The sequence below is a fragment of the Lissotriton vulgaris genome, chromosome 5 (assembly GCF_964263255.1).
Source record: "Lissotriton vulgaris chromosome 5, aLisVul1.2, whole genome shotgun sequence".
In the NCBI taxonomy this organism is placed as follows: domain Eukaryota; kingdom Metazoa; phylum Chordata; class Amphibia; order Caudata; family Salamandridae; genus Lissotriton; species Lissotriton vulgaris.
The window spans coordinates 44,544,409-44,571,684 of NC_141693.1; the positions used below are offsets into that span (position 1 = coordinate 44,544,409).

The 27,276-nt window shown below is 44.3% G+C and overlaps 1 protein-coding gene across 1 annotated transcript in view; it reads left to right on the plus strand.

The window, feature by feature from the left end:
* Positions 1-27,276, plus strand: part of LOC147710093 (myelin-oligodendrocyte glycoprotein-like) — a 250,517-nt gene that overhangs the window by 194,631 nt on the left and 28,610 nt on the right. Inside the window, exon 4 of the mRNA XM_086920794.1 lies at positions 13,852-13,884. Within this exon, the coding sequence (XP_086776920.1) occupies positions 13,852-13,884 (33 nt within the window). The remainder of the gene's footprint in view (positions 1-13,851; positions 13,885-27,276) is intronic.

Genomic DNA, 27,276 nt, shown 5'->3' on the forward strand with positions numbered 1-27,276 from the left:
TTATGAATAAAACTATTAAACAGTCATCCTTGTAATTATGAATAAATAAAAACTCAGATTTTAAAAATAGATAAAATGCTTAGGGGATATAAAATTCATATGTTACATAATAAAATGACAAGTGCAATTCCTACATTTTACTCATAAGGCATTTGTTCAAGTAAATATCTCTTCATGTCTTACCTTGATTACAAAAGCCAGTTTGAGAAAGTTCAATACAGCGTAACATATTTCCACTGTAAGGAGTCTTTGCAACACCTCTAGCCACAGCTGGTACTTTCTGATCTTGGATAAGCACAACACAGGGACCAGCAAAGATTTGTGTGGGTCTTGATATAAGGGACAACGCATGGTGAAATGACTTGTGTGTTATTCTATAATATTATTACGTCTGCATGGGGGTAAGTCCTGGGCCAATGTTTTTTGCATACCTTAAAATGTATAACATTCATTCTAAAAAAGGTTAGGAGATGCCGCTGTGTTGGATTTTCCAACTCAAGTATGGATCTAAACACTTCTCTGTTGAGATCGGTGCAAATCCAACAACTATTTGTAGTTTAAATGCCCCTTCTATTCTGATTCCCATGCACCTCTATAAGTATCTGTGTTTTATAATTTCTTTGTAATTCATTTCATACTCTTGCGGGTTTGTAAAAATATCTGCCAAATCCAGTTTATTACAAGTATTGCTTACATAACCCAATTTTATTGACACCATCCAATGCCAGGCAATAAGCCAGACAAGATCTAACCAGACTTGCTTCAGGCTTTCCCCGACACTAGATCCAAAGTAAAAGTGGGGCTAAACCTATTTGGTCCTCAATGAAATGGAGGCCTAGTTTTTTACTTCTGTACAAATTGAGCATCTCTTTAATGGGTATATTTTTCAGTTTGATGGCAAATCTAAAGAATGCCTCCACGTTCCTCCCCAGTGGATCACAATTTCTATGTACGTTTATGACACATGTTGAACGACAGTGACTCTTTTCATATCCAAACCTCATTTTTTTCATATTTTTATCTGCCTTGCTATATACTGACTATTATCACGAAGTTAATGATGCATTTCAATAAAGATGGTTGTTTTATGTTCATGAATGAAAAACCCAATGAAGAAATGTTCATACAACAAAATGACTAGAATGAATTAAAATGAATGTAACTATAAAAAATGAGGTTACATTATGCTTTAAAAATAGGTTATTAAACATTTTGTAGTTAAGAAAAGTGACTCATGGTATCTTGATGTCCCTTCAAGTACATTTTTATGGCAAGAATTAAATTCAAATTATTGACAAAATGATTGCAAGTCAATTGCAATTATTTCTCAAAAGAATTGCTATACTCTCCCTTCCGTGCTTCCTCCTGGAGGGGTTGCCGCACAGCTTAAATCAAAGTGCCCTTCCAGCACAAAATTGTTAGTTAACCAGATTTCAGGGATGTATATCAGCAGGCAGACTGTTTAGAAATACAATTTTATTACCATCAGTTAGAAGTCCACAAAACCTCTTTTAGACCAATACTAGGTGAGTTTGTTACTGTTGAATCCCATGGCACCCTTAGAATTAAGAACACCAACTACCCAGAGACGACTCCCTAACTCATCTTCTGTATCCGGAGCGTTCTGCGCCCCTTCTTTCCTGGCAGATATACACTCGTACCCTCTTTGCCAGGGGTGTGGATACATTTTGCTCTGCCGGGGGATTTGGCCACTCCTCATTACACTTGTAACGTGGAGGTCCCGACAAATTCTTCCACCCAAGTAGTTTTTTCTTACATGCAGCTCGCTAATGGTAAGTTGGTGAGTGTGAGCTAGATTCTGCATCCCCTGGTGTGATTTCCGGTTCCTAGGAGGACACCCAGCAACATTTCTCCAACTTGGGGACTCGCAGGAGATCTTGACCTTTTGCGGTCAGAAAGATGCCGCTCAAGTGTGCTGCCAATCACGCTGATCTTTTCAGCATGTAACAGGTTTCTGGTGCTAAATCACAGCACGAGCAGCCCAACATGTCTATTTCTGCCCGCTGCGTTTTTTTCTGTAGCTCCACGGATTTCATAGAGTTAAACCCTATGCGTTCTAACCAGGCCATCTCATTACCAGAGATACCAACAGATTCTCCTTTGACATAGGTTTCAGTGACAGTGATACACAGGGTATGAGGGCCAAATTGTGTCACCCAGGGTTTTTGGAGAGGAGACTCGCCAAATGACATTGATGCCTGGACTAACGTAGCAAGCCACAATTTAGCAGGATTACATTTTATACCACTTTTGAATCGAAAAATACTCTGGCTCTGCTACACGTCCATAAGTTCTCGATTTGCACAAGGCAAATATCACTACTTTGAACCATCCACAATTCATCAATATCAGTAAGGCAACCCAAGATTTCTTGGTCAAGATGGCATTAAATTCCAGTGAAAGAATCACATGCTAAACATTAGTTCAAATATACATTTCAATTGTCCCCCAAATTAAAGGAAAATATCCAAGCCTGTGGATTTGGGGTGGAGGATCTCCTTTTGTAGAGGCCAGGATATTTCCAGCCTGAAGCCATGATAAATGCTCGGTAGCCTATTGTGGGGAGCAAACAGTCACCCTTTCCAACGTTGTACCAATGTCTTATTTATCCACTTCCACAACAGGAATGGCCTTCAAATTGAAGCAAAGTTGTTTGCACCTTTTATGCGGATACTCAATTCCTCTATGGTGTTTTTATTCCTCTTGTGTTTTTATTTGTTGCCAACTTTACTCTTCGGATTTATGTTCTTACCCCAGGGTTTTGGAGGAAATATTGGGGAGAGTTTACTCATTTTTCCATTACTAGGGAGGGAGGAGGGCACAGTTGCTGGTTCCATAGATGAAGACTCAAAGACATTTTTCAGGGAGAAGATCTGCTTATTCTCTTTTGAAATGGCAGGGGTGTTGTTTCTTTTCTGACAATGTGGGGAACCCATGGGTGGCCCAAGCTCCCTAATCCGTGAATTAGACAGATGTATCCTATTTGAATTACCATGTTAGACAACCAGCTGTGGAGCGACTTCTAAAAATCCCCTCCTTCATTCTATATTTGGGAATGAGCGGACAAAGTATAATTATCCGATGATACCATTTTGTCCTGGGTCAAAGAATTTAATGTATTGAAGAAGGTTATGCATTTTCTAAGGGTAAAAAGACATACAAGGTCAGAGGTGTACTAGGCTCTATGGGCTAAATGTAGGTAATTCCCATTTACAGACTCTTAAATACCGAATTTTACAGATTCGGTACTCAAGAGTCTGTAAATGGGAAGGGGGCGGATGTAGGTAATTCCGTTTCTGTATTTACCGATTTGGTAAATACAGAAACGGTATTGCCCATTGATTCCTATGGGCCTTGAAACCCATAGGAATCAATGGGCAATACCGATTCGGTATTTACCGAATCGGTAAATACCGACTCCTGCAAGGGTGCAGGGGTGTCACTTTGACACCCTCTAGCACCTCAAGTACACACTTGTGTGACATGTGGCACACATACATGCCCTAAAGGCATGTCTGTGTGTCACATTGCACAGGTGTGCATGCACAGATGTGCATGCACACCTGAATTCGGTATTTTGCCACCCAATAGGATTGTGTGGTAAAATACCGACTCTTAAGGGCCTGTGGCACTGTAAACTGTGCCACCTACATTTGGAATTACAGAATCGGTATATTTACCGATTTGGTAATTTACCGAATCGGTAATTTCACCGAATCGGAAAATATACCGATTCTGTAATTTTCAGCCCCCTACATCTGAAAAACCCTAATACCGTTTGGAAACGGCCGAAATCGGCCGTTTCCGACCGGTATTAGGGCTCCTACATCTGGCCCTATATGTAGGATCCCTATGTGAGTCCTGTGATTCAAGGTGAGAGGGGGAGACCCTTCTTCAGAATTGAAGCCCTTACACACCCAGCAAGCTAGGTGTCATGCTTCATCATATGGGCTTGCTCCTCGTCCGGCCGGCGCTGCATTGCCCGACGGGCTCTCATCAATGGGGTTTTTTATCGGAGATCTTTTGTCCCTGCCGTTTGGTGCAGTGGGGGTGAGTTAAAACAGGTCAGTTATTCTTTGAATTAACTTTTATTCTGGAAGGTAAACTGCCTGATTAAAAATAATAAATGGAGTGGCGTAAAACTAGGAGCTATTTTTTTTTGCAGAGTTTTATATAGCACAAACTTGACCCGAATCAGGTATCAGAGTGCTTTACATAGCACCAGTTACGTTACATGAGGACACACATTCATTTTGGTTAGGCACGGGGAGAGTGCCTAACCAAAGTGATTTGCCCAGAATCACAGGATGTTTAGCGTCATTACAGAGACTCAAACACTGTTCCCTAGGTCCGAGGTGGAGCGCCTTAGCCGTTAGGCCAACTCCTCTCCCTAAGTACCTAGAAGTATACGTCCTACTCTCACTTAGTTCCGAAGAGGGTTCTCCCCCTTTCACCTTGAATCACAGGACTCACATAGTGATCCTACATATAGAACCTAGTACACCTCTGACCTTGTATGTCTTTTTACCCTTAGGAACTGCATACCCTTCTTCAATGCATTGTCTTGGGCACGTGTGCTGGACCTCGAGAAAAAAAATCCCCTCTGTCCCTCCTCTTGTTGATTACAAGGAATTTAATATAATGAGAAGAGAGTCTAAGAAAAAATCTGAATGGTTGACGGATTTCTTCGATAGAGCTGAAATAGAGGGCACCATTCTCCCTAAACACTGCAGTTAATTCGGAGTTCTGTACGAATAAATGTATATTTAACTCCAATGTTAGAGTAGCAGACCTTCGAGAAGTGGTAAATAGAGCTGCATCCTAGGTTGTGGGATGTGGTCAAAGAATTGCCTGTCCCCGCATGAGCTGTAATTGATATTTGATAATGCAGCTCATGGCCAATATCTTTGTCCAGGCGAGTAAAGACTTCTATAGGAGGCGCTTTTTCACAACCTCAACGGTCCAGAGTGCATGCACACGCCCTCCTCAGAGGATAGCTCTTTAGTAGAAATCATTTCTGGAGCTACACCGGGAGTTACCTCCATTGGAACTATTGTTTTGTCTACAGCATTCAGTTTAGGAAAGAAAGTTGCAATTGAGTTAAAACCTTTAAAAACATTTACATGCAAGGATTTATTTCTCAATAATACATTTTCTTACATGCTCGTACATAGACTAACCTACCAGAACAGAGTTTCCCAGCCACCATTACTTGTTTTTTGGACCTGAACAGGCAGGTAGACCAGACAAAAAAAGCTGACAGATGGAAGGTGCACAGGACTGACACGGATTAATGATCCAAAGGGTTGAAAATGTCCAGGTGACCAAGTTCTCTTAATGCAAGGTTTCCAACCAGGTCAAACTGGAGCAAACCAGATATGCCAAGAGGGCTTAACTGCTTTGACATCCTTACAAAAGAAGAGCTTTAATGAGACGTCTAGCTGTTGGTTCTCCAAATGCACTGTGGAGATGGAAGTGAGCTGGATCTCCAGGATTTGAATATGCATCCTTAGCCTCAAAGAATGTTGACTCTGGGTCAAAGAGGAGCCAAAGAGGAGCCAGGAAATCAGCAGTCAGGTTGCAACAGAGCACACAAAGACACTGTAAATGCTTGAGAACAGTGAGTTTTCTACAAGCAGAGCCACAAGCCCCACTCGGGCCACCAGCCAAAACTCCTCCATTCAGTAAGCACACACCGCTACACCTCTCCTAGGTCTGTGCCCACCTCCACCGATACCAAAACCCACCCGACCCTCTACACCTACCCAGACCCACCAGTTGCCTCCACTGCTGTGTCACTGGGCTGAGCAGCACAATGGTGGGGACATGGTGGGGGGATCTGCTCTTATCTTCATAAGGAGTTGGATGCTCCAAACAGGACCAGTTAGGCACAGGCACCCAGGCTGCATCCACTGTCCCTGCAAAGACTTGTAAAGGAGTGGGCCTCTTGCGTGTTCTACATGTACAGAGTGCACCAGGGCCAAAACTTCACACTGCCAAAATGGAGGTGACTAGAAACACAGAGCAGTGGTTGCAGCAAGGCCCTCCCTTGCCCTCCTTTGTCAGCAAGGATGAAACTAAGTCACCGATGACCCCTGCGGCCACCCTCGCTCCACATCTTCTGCAGCCTCTCCGCACCCACGACTGGCTCTGCTTCCCAATATCGGTGCCTGCTCAAGTGATCATCAGATATTGCCTAAACAGTAAAAATTGATGTTAAAATGCTAAAATAAAATAATAAAAATACAGATAATTTGCCTTACAATACAACACAATAAAATGTACAAAGCTCGCACTGATTTCAAGGAAGGGCCCCGGTGATGACAGCAGAAAAACAAGAAAGACCAAAACTCTAGAGAATCAGAGAACCTGGAGCCAAGCAGCTGAGAGGAAAGTCTTCAAATGTTTACAATCAATTGAGTCAGAGGGGACCGAGTGTAGCACAGTGGGAGGGGAGTTCCAGAGTTTAGTAGTCAAAAATGCCAATGATCTTCCTCCCCTTCTTGCACCCTTGAAACTTCTAATAGCATCAGATCATTGGAATGCAAGGCTCTGCCCTGACATTACACTTTCAGCCTTCTCCTCAGGTCTATAGGCCTGCCAAGTGAAAGGCTCTGTATGCATGAATGTATGCTTTAAATTTGATGCGACAACTGATGGGCAGCCAGTGCGGTTGGCGTAGGGAGGCAGAACTGATAGGCGTGCCGGCACCATCAGTATGAGACATGCTCCAGCATTTGGATGATCTGCAGATGATGCAGCAGGTAAGATGGCAAGCCTAGGTACCGATAGCTCACATAGCACAGTTTGAATGTCACCAAGGCATGTACAATGGTTTCTTAATTAGTTTCCGGCACTAGATGAAGCATTTTCCTGAGTGTTTTCACAGTGAGGAAGCAATTGTCAGACACACCAGAGCACGTGATTTAAAGGACAGATTGGAATCAAAATAAAAACCAAGGTCTCTTACACATGAAGAGGGTGGGGGGAGGAGTCCCATCTCTGAAGACCATCAGTTATGAGACTCTGCCTGCATCCTAGTGCCAAGAAAAAGGATTTAATTTTTTTCATAATTCAGTTTAAGGCAATTATCATTCACCCAGCCCCAGACTGCCCTCAAACAGTGCTTTAAGGCATACAAAGCCTCCACCTCAGTATTCTAGATCAGCATCAGCTGAGTATCGGCAGCATAAGAAATGACACCAAGCTTCCACCAGGCTAGCAAGAGGTGTCGGATAGACATTGAAATGGGTTGGACTTAATGCCAAGCCCTGGGGCACCCCACAGTCAAGTGGTTTGAAGGTTGTTGTAAAAGGGACACCTGTGACCAGATTTCCAAGTAGGATTTAAGCAAGACCCATGCCTGGCCTTGGAATTGTCTGAACTGGGGTGGCAGAGTGGGCTAAAGAACGGTGATGGATTAAACCCAGATCAGTCGGCTGGGGGTGAGTGCTTGTATTGTCAACGCTCCGTCCATCATTTACTTTGGTTTTTCTTTGGCCTTGGAATTCCACATTCCACTACTTGTTTAGGATGATTGAATGCAATACAGTGTTGAACGCTGGCAATGGATCCAGCAAAACTACCACAGCCTTGACATTCTGATCAGGTTGTCTTTAATAAATTCTGTAACTTCCAGGAAAGCTGATTCTGTGCTGTAGCCCGCTCGAAAGCCTTATTGTGTATCGTGAAGGAGGTGGTTGAATTCCAAATACTGGGAGGGGTGATGGTTGACCATCTTCTCTAACATTTTGGCTATAGCAGGAAGAAGCAAAACAGGCCTAAAGTTGCTCAGCACCTTAGGGTCCACATTAGGCTTCTTCAGGAGAGGAAGAAATAGGGCCTGATTCCAAAAATGTGGCATAACCTCAGACTGTAGGGAGTAGTTCACTAGCTTGTGCAAGAAGGGAGTAACAAGAGGGGTGTCTAAATTCAGAATGCCTGGCAGATATTGAGCAAGAGGCAAGCCAGGCTTGGAGTTGGCTAGTATAGAAAGAGATTGGAGATAGTTTCAAACTTACAAAGTAATGTTATGTTATAGGAGCTTTTTAAGAGCACTTATATCCAAAGGTGCCTTGGCGCTGAGCACTGACTCACAGATTCCAAAGCTAAAATGTCTATACAGAGAATAGCCAAGTCTTCAGCCCCTTTCTAAAAGAAAGGAGCTCCGGGGCACTCCTAAGATGCAGCGGCAGACTGTTCCAGGCTTTCGCAGCACAAAAGGAAAAGCTGCTGGCACCCCAGCTAACTTTTTTCACTCGGGGTACTGTTACTAGCTTTCCTTTGGAGGAGCGCAGCGCTCTACCAGGAACATACCATTCAAAGCATCCTCTCAGAAATACCGGACCACAACCCATCAGTGACTTGAAAACCGTGCACAATGCTTTGAATTGTGCTCGTTTTAATACTGGCAGCCAATGCAGTTGCCAAAGTCCATCTTGAGCTGAGACAAACCTTGGTATGCCTGTAAGCAGTATATGCCGCCGCAGTTTGCAGTAGCTGGAGTCTGTACAGATGTTTTGTTTTTCAGATTCAGGTACAGACAATTGCAATAATTCAGCAGTGACACAATGAGGGCTGAGACTGCTGTCCTAAAACCCTCATCTGGAAGGAAAAAATTAATTTTCCTCAGTATTCTAAGGAGATAAAAGCACGTCGATACAACTCCGCTGACCTGGTCTCCAAAGTCAAGTGTGTGATCCATGTAATAGGCTGGAAGATGGCATATTCTCCAGAATCCTAGGGGCAGGGAATCGATTATAAATCATTTTGATTTTGTTAAAAAAGAAGTTAGAAAGTCCTTTACATAGTCTAGCTGACAGGGTCAAGCCACATTGGGAAGCCCTGGGAAATATACAAAAATAACCACATTAAAAGGGTCTCAAGATTTATTAGAAGTAGATGAAATCAAAGAGGAGATAAACTCCTCATAAGCCCTACAAGAAGCTGCACGGAAATTGGCCAAGGCTCTCTTGTTTGTAGTTTTCACCCCCTGACCCAACTCTGCTCAAAGCACTTACAGAGTGACCTTTTCTCTCTTAGGGCAGGTGAGAACAAAGGTGGCAAAGACCTTGATCTTCATCAATGTTACCTTTATTTGTGGAGCATGGAGGTCAAGGGCAGAGGAAAGCCAGTTGTTAATCTCAGCAAGATCAGAACCCACCGAACCCGTCACTAAAGTGGAATAGATCGGAGAGCCTCAGATAACTGCAGCTCTGAAATCTGGCACCAAGGATGAGCAACGTTCTACAGAGTAGGCTGCTGGCACATGGACTGATTGATAATAATCTTAAAAGGAATCAAAAAGTTAACAGACCGTGCAAGCTTGAGTTCAGGACTAGGGTGGACAATCAAGGAATGCAAGGAAATTAGATCTAAAATGTGGCCTGCACTATGTGTGGGCTCATGCACATGTTGCTCAAGGTTGAATCCCTCTGAAGTGTTCATAATTTGTTTGGCCGGCACACAGCTAAAGTCAACAATGTGCAGGACAAAGTCTTCAAGTAGCAGGAAATTTGAATGAGGTATGGAGAATTGACATACCAAGTCGACAAATATGCTGAGGGACTCATTTGTGATTCTCGGAAGTCTGTAAATCGCAGCACAGCCAGCATGAAAGACAGATCTATAACAATAGAGACGGAAAGACCTTCTATTTTCTCAATATTTGCCAATTTAGAAATTGTGCAACAAAAAGTATCTTGGAACAATACCGCCAGTTTTCTCAGTACTAATAATAGCCTGAATAAGAGACTCCTCTGGAATGGCTAAGCAGTGTCAGGCACCGATGCTTGCTGTAAAATATTGTTAACACTGTCACATTATTTAGTCAGACACTACTACATAATTCTAGTGGCACTGGATGTGCTCCGACAAATACCATTTCAGCATAAACTCTCAATTGTTTGAGGTTCTTATTTACTGGGGGTGGATTCAAAGATACATTCCTGTAAACTGAATTTCAGTCTATACTTTGTATCATCTCTGGGTCTCATTCATTGGCTGTGGGTAGCGTGAGGTAAAACTGCTCTCATGTGAATAGTGAGTAAGACCGCCGACCCTCGGTCTAGGTCCACTCTCTTTCCACAGTTCTGCTGTGCCGTCTTTTGCCTCCAGACCTGGACCTCCTTGGGAGGTTTGAGGCTGCTGCCCGATCCTGCGCCTGCTGTCCACTCCAACTGGGACCAGACTACCTGAAACCACATAACCTTCCACTGTTTTTATTTTCCGTTGCCTGCCTGTTCCTTTTGCATTTCACTGCTGCTGCCTCTGCTGCCCCTCCCCCTGGAAATCCCCCTGGAATTACCCCACTCCCACCTCCAAGCCACTCCTTCCTCCCACCACCACTACTTAATGGCAGCTGCTGCGCGGTCGGCGCAGTGGCCGCACCAAAGTCAGGCCCTTCTGTGCCCTTCCGCGACCTTATGGCGGCCAGCTCCAGGAACCCAGGACCTCCCACTACCCATTGCTATTAAACCACCACCCTCCTCGCACTCAGCCCTGGTAGACTTAGAAAATGCCAACCGGCCTCCCCGAACACAACCCACGGCCAGTCCTGCCTCCACTGCCGCCAGACCCTCACTGCCACCCCGGCCTCCAACACTGCCAATGCCAGCACCCGCGACACCCTAAAATGCATCCTTCTCAAAGTACACAAACATGCCATGGAAATCTGGAACCTACTCGACTCTCTCTCGCCCACATCGCCTTCTTCACAGAGACCTGGACCAACACATCCTTCTCCCCCGATTCATCACCAGACGGATACAATATCCAGAGGAAAGACCACCCCAACCAACCAAGAGGGCGCCTCGCCATCGCCCACAAGAGCACCTTCTGCCTCACCACCTCCAGCAAAACCTTCCCCACAACCGAACACCTGCACTTCCAGATCCAGACCACCCCTAAAGCCAAACTCTGTGAACTCTCATCTACAGACCCCCCCGGACCGCGAACACCCTTCCCGACCACCATCACTGACTTCATCGCACCCCACGCCATCACCTCAACAAACTACATACTCACTGGTGACCTGAACTTCAACCTGGACAACCCCAGCGACCCCAACTCCACTATCCTTTATGACAACCTTGCCAGCATTGGACTTAAACAACTCATCAACATACCGACCCACAGAGCAGGACACACCCTCGACCCCATCTTCGCAGCAGGAAACAGCGTCCAATTCAGCCACACAACGCAGCAGCCATGGACCGACCACCACTGTGTACACTTCGCCGTCAACAAACCCAAGGCACCCAAACCAGTCTCACACCCACCACAAAGGAACTGGAACAATGTTACTGATGAGCAACTTAACTCCACCGTCATCCGAGACAACCACACCTGGGCACCCGATGCAAACAACGCAGCCAGAGATCTCCACACCTGGATCTCCAACTGCTGTATCTCCAACTGCGCAGATGAGCTCGCCCACTATGCAACCCCGACAGACAACGCCCCAGGAAAGTCACCTGGTTGAACACCGCTCTCCAAGGAGCCAGACACACCTGCAGATGCCTGGAGAAGAACTGGAGAAACACCGAGACAACAGAAAACCATGCCACCTACAAGGACGCCATGACGGACTACCACAACCAGATCAGAGCCACCAAAAGGAACTTCATCCACAACAAAATCCTGGCCAACAACACCAACACCAATGACATTTTCAGTGTCATTCAAGAATTGACCAACCCACGCAGCAAAGCCACAGACATCACCCCATCCCAAGAACCCTGCGACAATCTTGGAACCTATTTCCACCTCAAGATCAAAAACCTCTATGACAACTTCATTTACTTCATTGACCATCCACCAGGTGATACAGATGGCCACCACCCCCCAGAAACACCAGCCAGCACACCATCTCCAACTGGACACCGATCACGGCCAAAGACACTGCCTCGAAAATCAAAAGCATCCACTTCGGGGGTCCCACCAACTCCTGCCCCCCCTTACATCTACCACAGAGCTGTGGCCACCATTGCACCCGAACTACAACGCACCATCAGCACCACCTTCAAAACAGGCACCTTCACAGATGACTGGAAGCACACAGAAGTCAGACCCCTGCTCAAGAAACCCACAGCTGACCCCACCGACCTCAAGAACTATCAGCCCATCTCACTCCTCCCCTTTGCAGCCAAAGTTGCAGAAAAAACAGTCAACAGGAAACTGAAGAGAACGCTATCCTTGGCCTGTCACAATCCGGATTCTGAATCAACCACAGCACAGAGACTGCCCTACTCGCCACCAAGGATGTCATCCGCACCCTCTTTGACCAAGGCCACTCCGCAGCCCTCATCCTACTTGACCTATCAGCAGCCTTCGACACAGACTCCCACTGCACACTAGTCACCAGACTACATGACGTAGGCATACAAGGAACAGCCCTGGACTGGATCTGATCATTCCTCACTGGAAGAACGCAAAGGATCAGACTCCCACCTTTTCTCTCTGACCCCATGAAAATCACCAGCGGAGTCTCACAGGGTTCATCACTAAGTCCAAAACCCTTCAACATCTACAGGGCCCCCTTCAAGCCATCATCCGACAACACAGACTCAACATCGTATCCTACCCCGATGACACCCAGCTCATCTTCCCCCTCACCAAAGACCCCACCACTGCCAAACTCAACTTCCAGAAAAGAATGCAAGATGCTTCAGTTTGGATGACCAACAGCTGGCTGAAGCTGAACGCCGAGAAGACAAAAGTCCTCATCATCAGTACCACCCCTTCTGCATGGGACAGCGCCAGGAGGTCAACCGCCCTCGGAAGTCGGAAGCCCACCTAACCCTTCAGGCCACACCAAGAACTTCAGCATCGTACTCGATTCATCACTCACCATGAACCGACAGGTCAACGTGGTCACCTCCAGATTCTTCAACACCCTCCGCATCCAACGCAAGACCTTCATGTGGATCCTCCCTGAGTCAAGGAAAACAGACACCCACACATTCATCACCAGCAGACTGGACTATGGAAACTCACTCTACACTGGCATCAACAAGTCCCTACTCCGCAAGACCTGTCTCTTTGGCTAAACAGATCTGCGAACCCCCCTCCCCCAGCACCTTGAGGCCCTCACGGGTGAGTAGCGCACTTACAATTCCCTGATTGATTGATTGATTGAACAACATTTCAATGTAAATGAAAACATTTTACAGAGTGCTATAAGGTCTGTGTAGGCAGAGAAAATCCCATGGTACTCATAACTATTTTGAAAGGCATGAAACAAATGTTGATGTCAATGACAAAAATACAAGCTATTGAATGGAAATTGCTACTGACAATTGCTCTTGGCAGCCTTTTATGTGATCACTTGGTGTTCATTATTGCATTATAGATAGCAACCAAGTGCATACAAATCATTCTTAACGCTTAAATAGCACCATCAATCTCCAGCAGACACACTTTGACTTTGATTGATCTATCTATTGTGGTACAGCATGAGTCTGGGACACAGCAACATTGGCAATATCTACTACAACAGTACCACTTGGAATTATCTCAGGTGATACTTTCAATAGCTCATTGTTTGATTTTCTGTTAGGGAGGCTGTGATCGATACTCCTGTGAATTACATTTCCGTGTATAGTGTCTGTTGTACATGGCTCTCTTTTACCTATTGATGATGGAGGAGGGTGCTAACTTATATAAGTGTGACTTCAGTGTATGCTCTTAGTGTTCATACCCAAAAGAGGACAGTGGGAGTGCTACTAATGTGAATGTTATGTTTGATATGTTTGAGTGTACTCACACCTTCATCATGAGCTAGATAAATTCCAACACACACTTATTCTGATGTTTCTCTTCTTCCCTCAGGAGCATCAGCCTGTGACCTGGAGAAGGAAAGAGGTGAGTAAATAATGGTGAATTAGAAACTATTTGGGCCAAGATCGAGGCATGATTATATAATTTAAAAGTATATGGTTCATGCACTTCTTAGTTTATCAATTTTAAAAAAAAGTATTGAAGTTGTAGCGGGCAGCAGGGCATTGCTCTCTAAACTCTGAAGTGTGAGTAGAAAATAGAACATGTAGAGTTCCCCTCACTGGGGAACGTCCCCTTGTTGCACTGCCAATGTTCCCAAAAGAGGGCGTATTCATGCTGATCACCAGTTCAACACTGCTGATAAGCGTGAATACTCCCTCTTTTAGGAACATTGGCAGTACAACAAGGGGTCGTTCCCCAGTGAGCGGAGCGCTACATATTATAATTATATAATTGTCAAGTCAGAAGTTCTAATATGCTTCCACATTGAAGGAAGGAGTATCTTTTAGAGGTGTCAGAAATTCATGTAATTTGCTTTTGTGTATGTATGTGAGATTTTAGAAGATTTTTGCAATATTTTGCATAATTACACAAAATGCAAATCTGTCAATTTGCGCAAAATGTTAGCACAAAATGTGTCATTGTGTCAATTTTTAACGTGGGGGCGCAATTCGAGCAAAGAAATAGGTTAAAAAAAGCACTATAAACAACACTGATTGTGTTCGGTTGTTATTGTGAATATTTTTTACCACGAACGGCAAGACAATGTACATGAAATGGCATCAAATAATAATGTGATGGATGGAATCCTTGGAGTAATGCCAGCCACTGCCGAGCGCTCTGGGTCGTGTCCCAATCCATCATTTTTACCTTCCATGCCACCTGAGTTTGGACCTAATCCATTGCAAATCCGTCTTGACCCTGCTCAAGTCAGAACAGTCCAGCCTAAACTGCCAAGCCAGGACTTCCATGAGCCTGAAAACAAGTAACCCAGGACCAATTTTGCCATTAATATGGGCTCATAAGTCAGATATTGCTTGCTTTTAGTGGCATAATGAGCACAGGACCCATGTTGGTGCATGGCTGTCAAATTTAGGGTGGCAACAACACCTAGGTGGTGGATGGCATGCTTGAATTAATCTCTGCCATTGGCAGTTGCTGGGTTGCATGTGTTCCTGTTCAAGGAGGACCTACCTTTTCAGTTTGTGCTGGACTGTTCTGAATTAAGCAGGGTCAATATTGATTTGCATATGATTGTATCCAAACTGAGGTGACAAGGTGGGCAAATAACAATGGATTGGGATGCAACCCTGAGTAATTACCGAGGAATTAATTCATGCTTTCCATCCATCACTTTTTTGTAATCTTTAGTTTGTCACCCTAAGTGGGATGGGTTCGCCCAGACATGGGTCCCGTGAGCACGGTTGTACTGGAAACAAGCTGTACCCAACTTCTGAGACCATAACTAGGACAAAACTAGCTCTGCGTTGCTTCTGTTCTGGTTCTGAGAGGTCCGTGCTGGTCAGTTCAGGACAGATTCTTCCGACTGAAGCAGGATCAAGACTGATTTGCATATGGCGGGGTCCAAACTGGGGTGACCTGGTGTGCAAAAACCTGATGGTTTGGGATGCTGACCCATGTTAAATGTTAACAGTGGCTGAGATCAATGCAAGAATTCCATCCATCTTTTTATTGTATACATTAGTGTGCCAAATATAACTAATACACTAATAGCTGTAAGGAGCATCTGCCCACAATCAGTGAAGACATTAGATTTTAATGATTTCCTTTTGGGTGCTCTTCTTGAGATAACAAAATGATTGGTGCTGTTGTTAGGTTATACCTTATATAAAGAAGTGCAGGTTTATTCAGAGTGGAAGCGGCTGTAAACATTTGAGAAAATGATGGAGCAATAATGCAAACCACATTTTAAGGTTTTGAAAATGTCTTCCAAACACTCAAAATGGGTGTCACCAATAAGCACTAAAAAGCCATTAGTCCTTAATCTCCTAAAATTAGACTTAAGTCTTTTGCAACCTGGATAGGCTCATATGCAAGATCACTTAATACTGGCACCAAAGTGAGCAGCTGTTAACCTCATTCTCTCAACCAGCATTTCATCATAGGAGTAAATGCAATAATAACATATAAGCACAACTGAGGGCACCTAATATGGGCAACAAAGCATGCAAACTTTGATCATGAGTGTCTGTCAGTCTCATATAAGTAAAGCATTAGCAAGAGTAAATTTCTAAGCATGATTGGGAGCACTGTGTACTGATTATGACTGTTGGATGATAACCCAATTTAATTACAACCCCTAGAGGCTGTTTGCAGCATACACTTTTATATTACCCCACTTTTAACATATGCCCTTAAGTTCATCACATTTGCAATAACTGGACATGAAATTATAGCTCTTCACCCCTAGAGAATGCTTACCAACATTAAACCTTATGTTGACCTCTTTTAGGCCACAAGGGTTGCAGCCCTGGTCTTGGCCTCTAGAGGAAGCAGCACTTCCATCAGTCGACCTGGGGATGGTTTAGCTTAAAAATCCATAGAAATTCAAGGGTGGGGGATTATAAATGTTAGGTTCGGGACTATGGACTCCTTTTGGGGGCAGTTGCACAGCTCCCCCCACACTTTTGCCACATTTTGATGATGACTCCGGTCTCCTGGGGCCACCAGAAAGCCAAAACAAGTGATTTTTATCCCCAAATGTGGGTGAAACTGAGAGGGCATTATGGGGCACACCTCGTACATGGTTTATGCATTTCTGAGCGGCAGCTCTCCTGCTGCTTCAGGGAGAGCAACGCTGCAGTTTTCCTTTATGTGGCCTTGTGCTCCAGCTTGTTTTCGTCGTGGTGCCTGGTCCCACTCGGGCACCCTGCTTCTATCTTCCAACATTGGTGAGCAGCTCAGGGAGCCCTCCCCCGGCTGCTCCCGGCTCTCCTGCATGGCTTGCACTTCTCTGTGTGGCCGCAGGAGCCATTGCCTGCTTTTCCCCGCATCCCTGCCTGCTCCTGCGGGCAGCAGGCATAATTCCGCATGCTGCGGGGAGGGAGTGCGGCTGCACTCTCCTTGCCCTCCTTGATCTTCTCAGGGCCCAGGGATGGGGTCCTGTGCCCCTTCCCTCTTCAAATGGGAGAGCTCGATGGTGCTCTTTGTAGCACTGGTCTTCTCGGGGCCCAAGGATGGTGTCTTAGGCCCCTTCCTGCTCTCGCGGGGAAAGCACAGCAGTGCTTTCTGCTTATCTTTACTCTGGGGGCAACCTCTAAGACCCTGCCCCCTCCCGGAGAACAACCATCAACTGGCAGTGAAGCTCCACTTGCTCACACTGGTCGATAGGGGTCAAAGGTCACCAAAATTCACAAGGTCATATCTCTGGCCCTGGCCCAATTTGGATGGTCTTTGGCTCGTTTTGCTCCTTTTGGCAAGCCCTAATGACCTGGTCTCCTGGCCTCAAAGTGGATGAACTTTGCAGGGAGCTGGCTTCAATGGCTTCCTGTGCCAGCATTTCATTTTGCTTCTCCTTTGGGCTTCCCTCCTTCTGTGTGCAGCTGACCAATCATTCTCCCAACTGGCCCTCAAGGAGTCTAAGGGGACCAGCCTCCTGGTCCAGGGGAGTGCCCCACTGGTCCTGCAGTCAATCTGAGTCAGAGCACTGAGGCCATATGGCAGTCAGTGCGTTCTTCCTTCCAATTGTCCATGGCGTCAGCTTCCAGGTCCAGTGTTTTGCAGAAAAGCACAATCAACCAAGATCTCTCTTCCCTGTGCAGGACCTTTTAAGTGGGGGCAGGAGGTACCAGCAGGGAAGCACCTCTGGCCTATCCTGAGGTGCCACATCACCTCTCCGCCTCTGTTTCAACCTTCCTGAACAGCCTTCTGGGATACTTCAAGAAGATGTCAATCAAGAGTCAATTGCCACATGTACTGCTGGGTTCTCAGCTCCAACCCTCGCTGATATCACTGCTAGGGCCTGCCCCATCTAAACTTCAAAAGTGCCCAACCCCTGATTGGGCTCCAGACTCTGGGCACCTTCCCTTTCGTTAGTGGGCCTGGTCTGGCTCTCTTCATCGCACAGGTTGACAGCTGGCTGAATGATGCAGAGCAATCCACCCCACCATGTCCTTCTGAGGAGCTGACCTAATATAGGTTAATTGTTCCCTTTGTGGGGACGCCTTTGTTCCTACTGCTGAAGAGAAGAGTAATTAACCCCACCCAGCATGGTGACAACGGGCCTGGGCTCTGATCCTGAGAAACATTACATTTCTGGATGACCCATAAGCCGTACAGTTATGATTTTGGACTTTACAGTATTGTTTTTTTCAGACAGGTTACACTGTACATTGGTATTTGGTGATTGGTATGACCCGGGTGTCTCAAGCCCACGGGGAGGCAGAGCTGCTATCTAGGGAAGCCTTCCCATAGCGGACAATGGAGTGTTTATGCAGACAAGCAGTAAAGCACAATGACTTTCCTATCTGGCTGATTATTCCAAGGTAGAATTGGCCAGTGTAAACAGGTATTCTTTACATACTGAGCTATTACAAGTGGCAAGGGGTTCTGAAAGGACACCCAACTCGCTAGTTGTCCACAACCCCAGATACCTTATGCTGGTCCTCGGCTGCTAAGACCACCAACCTCCCCCAGCCTTGAGGCCTCCTCTCCCTACAGTGATCCAAGACTGGACTTTAAACCATCTTGGTTCTAGGTTCATTGGTGCTAAATCACTACTTGTCTACATAAAATGAGCAGCTCTAGGCCTACCCTTGCTCTGGGTCATGCAACACTATGCCTCCTGCTCTTTTGGACATGGGTAACATGCCTCAGATCTGATACCTTCACACTGGATATGTCTAGGAAATATCACCTGCGTCACTGGCTGGTCCCCTTCTGGAAATTATTCCACCCGGTACCTTCTTTCTGGGTCCCCACATTCTGAAGATGAAGCCTCTTTTGACCCTCACCTACAGCATGCTGCTGGGGTCTATAGCTTCCACCATCCATTTGGGATGACTGTCTTCTCTATAGAAAGAACAGCTCATGCATTCCTTTTGGTAACTCTCCATCGTAGAGACACACTCTTACCCACCAGGTAAAAGGGTGAGATCATCCTGTCGGGGGTTTCTTGGCAGAAAGCACATTGATAACCTAGACCTGCTGGTTCGGGTTTGCATCGTAGGAGTATGCTAGATTGTTATAATATTGTGTATGTATGCATATATAAGTTGCCTCAACAAGATGGTGTTTTATTCACAATTTTGGCACTTATATCTTTTGTCTGCTTCTATTGATCATTACAGCACATATTTTCTATACAAGAATCACTTTGGTTCAATAAATATTGAAAATGTCCCTTTGTGTATTCTTTGTATATTTCACTTGGAGAGAGAGAGAAAGCACAAGTGTCTGAGCTAAAGGTTCTACGTCTAGAAAGGTTCCTGAGGGAACAGAGTTTTCATGTTCAGTAGTTGCCAGAACTGTTTGCTCCCTGTCTAGGTTAGGGGGGCTCATGGTGGCACTGTGACCTAGCTGGTGTAAGGGACAACATATCCAGTGGGGATGAAATCAGTCTGGCACCATCCTAGGTTTATGTCATCCACAAACACGCACTTCCTGCAGATCAGTGGAAACTACACGGCATGGCGCCACCAACGCTGGTTGGATTCTTATTTTGTATGGATCAATTGAGTATATCTATCATGCTTCCTCACAGACCCCTACACGTCTTTTAAAACCAGATATATCCATGGTGGTAGTGAAAATAATCCTCAGCTGAGTAGGTGTGAGAGGTTGGCTCCGTATATAATGTACACTGGTGTAAGTGGACACCTTGCACTGATCCAGACAACCCTTATGGGGATTTTAGTGGTCTTAGACAACCTTAGAAAGCTCTGTAAGTGGAAGCTATGGAGAGCAGCCTTCAGGCTTTGTCCAGAAGGAGTGTGAAGCAACTTGTTTTACCAGAACATAATCTTATAGGTATAGGTTAAGTGAAAAAAAACAGTTTAATTATAAAAATATGTATTTATTATAAGACACTCACAAACACATACAGGTATCCCCTAGCCAAAGATATTCACAATGCACACAATACTTTATGATAGAAACAGGTAAGTGGCACAGCATACACAGTGGTCATCATGGAGAGACCAAACCATAAACTAAAATATTGGTATGCAAACCATGACTCATGTCAAGACTATACCCAGAGGACATAGAAGTGCTGGGGACTCAAGTAAACCACCCAAGGTAAGTAACCAGGAGCCCCACTGAGGTGGGTGCAGAGCGACATCATGACCGCGGGATCAATGCAAGTCAACAGGTAAGTCACGGTTGCAATTTTAAAAAAGAGTACCCTTCCCAGTGGACCCTGAAGAAACCCAGTGGAAGACAAGAGGTTGGAGAGCCACCCCACCCGTGGATACCTTAGGAACCGGGATACCTGCAGGAGGGAAGCCAGGAGCGTAGGTGTGAAGTGACATCAGAAACCGTTGTTGAACTCAATAGGAGACTTCAGTAAGATGCTGCTGCTGGAGAAGGTGAAAGTGTCTGGTGGAACCCAAAGGAGGATTAAAGAAGAGAAAAACCGGCAAGCAGAGGGGACACAGTCTATGCCACTCATGAGTGACCAGGACGCATAGAAGACGAAGGCGAACCAATGTTGATGTTGTAGGAGAGCTGACGATGACCTTAAAACTGCATCTGTGTGGACCAGGCAATGCTGTGGAAGACCCTCAGCTGTACACGAGCTATCCCACATTGGATGTCATGAGTTGAGCGGTCGGTGTTCAGCAGGAGCACCAATAAGCTTTGGCAACTGCAACCTCCTAAGGCGTAGAAGAAGGTGCAATGTTGGGACCAGCAAGGACCAAGAGACTCACCACAAGCAGAAGAGCCAGGACAGGCTCCAAACAAGCAGGGGAGCCCACAGAATACAAAATGTGAACCTCGACAGGACCCGGAGGCACTGGAGTTGCAAGAGGACCTCGAGCACCTACCATTGAAGTAGGCCCACAGTGCAAGCAATGCGGTGTGGTGTAGAATTCTGGTAACTGGAAATGCTTGATGCTGGGGTACTTGGAGCCCGATGATCTTGGAGGAGGGAAGCCTAAAAGCCTTTGCAATTGCAGGTGAATGCAGTGTACAAGGGTTCAATTCCTGCGGCTCTGGCCTCCAAATTAGTGAGAGGGCAGGGCAGGCATTGAGGGATGTGAAGAGCTATTACCTGTGTTACTGAGCCTTTCGGAGTCCGTAGGAGCACATGATCAGCAGACCAATTAGCTTAGTTGCTGTGCCTGCAGATGCAGGGAGGTGACTCCTTCACTTCAAGGGAGATTACTTCAAGTATCCTGGATTTCCACAGGTCCTGAAGTTGTTGCTGCTTTAATATCACAATGGACATGTTGTCTAGCTGTCATCCAAACGTGTGGGAAAATGTAGTAGGCCCGAGCCTGTGGCATGATAAATCTTTCCTATTTGTATTTTATTTCTGACCAGACACGAGGTGATGAAACCAATAGCATTGAGCCTATGTAAGCAAACACCCCGAAGACAGGAAATCCAATACACTTCTTGGAGATGCAGGGAAGACCCTAATAACAATAATGTAGCAAAACTTCTAATCATTTATTAACTAGGAAAGTGAAAGAAGAACCAAAACATTGTAGTCTAATAGTTCCCAGGAGAAAGAAACTTGTAAGGGAGATAAAAACTCGTAGTGATCGAACTGCAAAATATATGCAACCACCTCGAAAGCCTGCAACTCTACTTTTAAAAGGCCTCTTTAAATCCAGGCATTTCTATTCCGACAATATTGCAATACTGAGCATTGCTTACTCCATGCATACGTCCTTTAACATTGAAATCCACTTTATATCTGCATGTATTATTTATTCTTTTGTATTTTCCTAGCACTGGGGCATGTGTGAAGTGATATTGGTGTGGTGTCCACCAGTAGTAATCTATTCCTACGAATCTCTGGTTGTCTCATATTTTGAAGGCTGTACACAGCTGTGCACATCCGAAAACGTATTCCTTACCGCCTCTCACCCATCTGCACATAAACACGTACATATTCCTTCACTATCTGCACAACGTGAAACCTGAAACACTGTATTCAATCTCGGCTTCCCCCGTTACCAGATTGTGTGATCTTAGGCAACTCATTTCTCTTCCACACACCAACGTATTTTTACAAAAACATATTTTATTTTTTCTCAATCTCATGTTCACTGCCAACCACTGGAACTCCCTTTCCTGTCTGGCTCTACGCCCAGAATCTGTGGTCGGCTAGGAATGCTACTTCTGAAGGCAGCCCAAGAAAAAAATCTGTTAACTTTTCAGCACCACTTAATATCTAAAAACATATGTCGTCTCTAATTGTAATATGCAAAATATATATAGCTTGTTTTAAAATAACATGGTTTTCTTTTAAAGCGCACGCTCACTCAGAATGGTATTTTGACGATAAACAGCAGATCTTCATTGTTCCTCAACTCAATGGTACTCATTTCATCCACCTCAGAAGGATGAAATGCTCAATAGACCTAGTAGCATATGAACCTGTGACTATCAAGTCAATCAAAGGCTCCCACAAACCCAACCCACGCTGTTTATCCTAGTCTTTTGCTCCTAAGGGCCTATAGTGATGTATTGGACCTATATTTATCCAAAACGAAATGTGATGTAACTAGCATGCATTCCATTCTATCGTTGTATGTCTTGTTTGTGCGTGCCTCGGCTGCTGCTGAATTCGGACGCAGGTAGGAGTAAATCATTTTGTACTTAGTTGCTCAGTACTGCAATATTTGGTGTAATCTTCAGTGTGAATTATAATTGGCCATCCAAATAGACAGATATTCATATGCATTTGAAACTGAAAGTATCTTCTTTTCTGCCAGAAAACTATATTACTTATATTGATGGCATTTTTAGTCTTGTAACATTGTGGGCCACAGGAAATTGTATGTACTATGTTAAGCCTATGACCCAAAAATATCAAAAGGAACAGCTCCATTTTACCTGGTGTTACATCTCTATCATTGTGCTCTTGGCGGTAAGGGACGGCAGTCCTTGACCTCACCTGATAATGTCACTTTTTCTTTTGTGTGGCTTGTCTATCATTTGACACTGGGCCAAGTCTAGGGTGTAATAGCAACCAGAAAACGTAAAAAGGTGGTTGTGTGTTGTGGCGAGAAATGCATGCAAAAGCCTTCCTCCCCATCTTTCTACCACTTGACTGAATATTCAAGTGGGAGAATGTCATTACTAATAGTCCAAGCATGCCAGAAAGGCGAGTTGTGAAGTGTGAGGTGTGACAGCCAAGGAACTGAATGTACATAATTTGGGGTACACAGAGTTAAAATAGGGGAGTCTATTTAAAACCGTGATAAAAAAGGCGGAATTAAGAGCTGTGAAGGCAGCTACTTGGAAGCTAGACACATAATTCACTGGATGCACGCGCACCAGCTGTGTGGTCTCCAATTGAACCTGTCTCAGTTAAAGTGGGTGTGCATGGCACATACCCATATGTTCCTGCTGATTACCTCTCCCTGCAGTGCACAAGAGACGTACACCTATATATAACATCTCCAGTGGTACCACTGTGAGAGAAAGAGATAAGCCAAATAAGAGATGAATGGTAAATATTTCCCTTCTGTTGTGGTCACTGGCCACCCAAACACTGCTTATCTGAAAATAATAAACACGGAAGTGAGACAAAGGTCTTGCGTTGAAGTGGCTCTTTTATTCATTAAATCATCATCAAGTTAGGAGGAACAACCATTATTGCTCTGCAATAATGTTTTAGAATAAGGGCAATGCAGAGGGGAGAGAAAGAGACCATTTCAAAGCACAATAAGAAATTAGAGCTTCAGCCATAGATTCTTAGATAGAGGGCTGAAGGAGACCACACAGGCGTCAGCGACCCAGGGGGTCACTGCAATGGGGTAGTCCGTCAAATGGCTCTTTATATTCTTTTAATGATGAACTATTGACCACAAAAGGACAACATTATCAGGTGCCTCTGACCTATAGGACATGATGCATTTTGGTCACTTCTGTGAAATATTTTTAAGAAAATAGAAGTGCCACCCAAGCTGCAAAAAGTTTCTCAAAAAGGTCACAGGATGTTTGACCATGAAACATAATCAAATTGAACATCTATTGAACAGGATTTGCGGCACTTTAGTGAGAATTACAATCCTAGATATTAAAGGTCGGTGTTTCAGGCACAAATGCTTAAAAAGACAACCACAACGCATGCTAAAAAGGCCACAATAAAAAAGATATTTGACCGTAAAATATTCGCACTGAAATTGCACAAAATGTGAAGCATATTATGTACACGTCTATATATATATATATCTATATCTATATTCACTGAAAAAACCATAGGTTTCACACCAGTTATAGTTAGCTGGAAATTTTACTGACATAAAACCATTGAAATTCCACGTTATATTTAGTTGGACTCACTATAACTTGCGCGTGTAATGCACTGCTGATGACGTCACATATTACATCACTCATGACATGATCAGTGACGTCACTCATGACATCACTATATATATATAGATATATAGATATATAGATATATAGATATATAGATATATATATATATAGATATATATTTAAACCCACAGAACTATTTGCACATTCTCCTCTGTTGGCCTAAATGCGTACACAGCAAAAAAATAATTGTGTTTACGTTTCATTTGAACGCAAGAAGAGAACAGAAAATCACATTGGCGTTTTGTTCACAAACCATAACCACACAATACTCATGTTGACTGTCTTTGGAAATACAAATATATACTGACAGTCTTTCGCAGAAGCCAAGGAAGTCTGATAACTGTTCATAAATCATAAATCCTCATGTGACAGTCACAAGACGTAGAGTGGCACATTTTATCCGGGATTCGGAACTGCTCGTGAGCCTGCAAATAGCTGAGATTTGCACCATGCTAAACTCCTTGCCTTCCTGTGCAGGCGTAAACTCTATCTCCATTGTACAAAATATATTTATATATTGTTAACAAAAACATAATGTAAGCTCTAAAAACAAATCACTTCTTATCTACTCTCAACAGGAGATAACCATAAGCCCGTTAGCTAGGCTGGTTCGGAAATCGACCTCTTTCCTATTAGTATTGAAATAGGGGTCCTCTCTGAATCTACAGAGAAGCACCAAAATGACTGCTAGAAAACTCAAGACGCAGTTCACTCTTCCCTATGTAATTGCAATAGGGGTATTCTCAGAAAAGCACATAGTGAACCACTGAAAGACGCCAAACGCAATCTTCCCCGGCTCTCAGAAAGGCACGGTAACAAGTTATAACAACAATGAAGCAAAATGAGCACTGAAAGATGCCAGACGCAGTCTTCCCTCTGGCTCTATGAGAGGCACAGTAATAACCTATATCTATTTATAGAAAGATAAACACATCATTCACAGAACTTCCTAACATCACTTTCTGGCTCAGAATTCTACTCTGAACACAATATCTCTCAGCTTGCGAGACCAGCAAGATAGAGAAGAAAACTGAAAGGAACGAAACACAGATGCCTCACAAGCGCTCCTCTCAAAAACTGTTACCAAAGGACACAAGCACATCAGGCAGCAATCGTATATTTACCCGAGCGTTGTTCTCAGTGCTTCAGTCAGAAAGGAGGCACAAGTGTTTAGTCTGCGTCCTCCCGGTCCCAGCTGTCTCCTGTCTGCCGGTGCTGCTAATCCGAGTCATGGCACCAAATGTACAAGGGAGGTTTTAAGGAGCGTTTTCCTAGGGGGCGGGGGACACGGGGGTACTTCACTAAGTAATCGAAGGAGTGATTTAGGGACAAAAGGGGCACTTTAATTAGAGGTGGGGTGTCTGGGAACGCTCTCACTAAAAATGAAGGATACAGAAGTGTGAGTCCTGGAAAGCAAGCCAAAAGGTTAACAGATTTATTTAAGAGGCACAGTGTTGAGAAAAAGGCATTATTTAATGCAAAATACAGAATATAGTGACAAATGCATTTCTGCTTGAACGCATTGAACTGTTTGAGAGAGAGCGAGACTAAACCTCAAAGACACATTACTTATGTTCTATGAAAACAATATAATTCAAGGAGAACGTTTCAAAAAGGTAAATCACATTTGATCTAAAATCCTGAGAATACTCACGTACCTACGTAAAAGAGAACAGCCTTGCAAGTGTAATATAAGCTTTAAATTCTCAATAAGAAAACACCAATTTAGAGACAAAATAGCATACATAGTATCGACAGCAAATATATTGGCAAGTTAAATTGTATCTTAAAACAAGAGCTCTTGGGGAGCACCCACACCCGCCTGCCATCTACCAACTGACGGGTGGCGTAGTCCGACGAGAAGCCTGTGGGCCTCCCTTATATACTCTTTAAGGCTATGAGAAGCGCCCACAGTAACATCATCTCACGGCACTTCTACCTACATCACTCATAGTATGGTTCGCACATTTATCAGCACGTAGACTAGGTGAAAGGTTATATTCTCAGGCCAAGCGCTTGTCGTAAATTGCATAGGGCAAACAGAAATATATACATATATGTATATATATGTCCTGGTTATTCATCACCCCAGCTTGACGCTGCTGTGGTGGGAACTTCCCTATTTTAATGTACAGACCCAGGATGTGAAGTGCCATATTTCCATTTAAAAGAGAGACAGTGAACTCTGTGTTAGTGAACTTCGCACACGGGTAGGGTTGGGGCTCTTTAGTTTGGTGCAGGAGGCCTCGCAGAGAGAGGTTCTGGATGAGATTTTAAGTCAGACATGCATAGAGTCTGCTATACAGAAAAGTGGCAGAACTATGGTCAATTTAACAAAAGGCCTACAAATTAGGCTGGCAGGGCTTACGTAGGGGCTCATACTTCCGGTTGTTGGCAGGACTGGCCTGGAGTACCTCAGGATTAAAATTAGACCCTCTCTCAAAAGCAATAGGTTTGTTTTTAAATTAAGCAATGATAAATGGATATTATATTAAACAAAATCAAATCGTTTTTTTGTGCATGCAGACAATCTCTGAAAAGAAAAATGTGAGTGCTATGGCTTACCTTTTCATATAGAAGCATTGGATGCATCATGATATTTGTGAGAAGTTGGCCTGGTATATAATGCTCACTAGTTCTAGTGATCACTTTGTACCATGCCAAGCAACCCTTATGATGATGGTTGTAATTCAACCTTGTAGACCAGTTATCCTAGTGGTAACGTGGACAAAGCAGTCTTAGGCTAAACTCTGAAAGGCATGTGAAGCCAGCTGTTATACCATACACAACCCCCTTGAATACCAAATGAAAGGGACACCACACAGATATATATTGAAAATATATATTGATTTATTAACTATAAAATCCCCTGGACTCTTTATGAGCACAGAAGCACAAGCGTTAAATCACAAGACAGTTTAAAATACACAAAAGTTGCACAATATGGATGAGCCC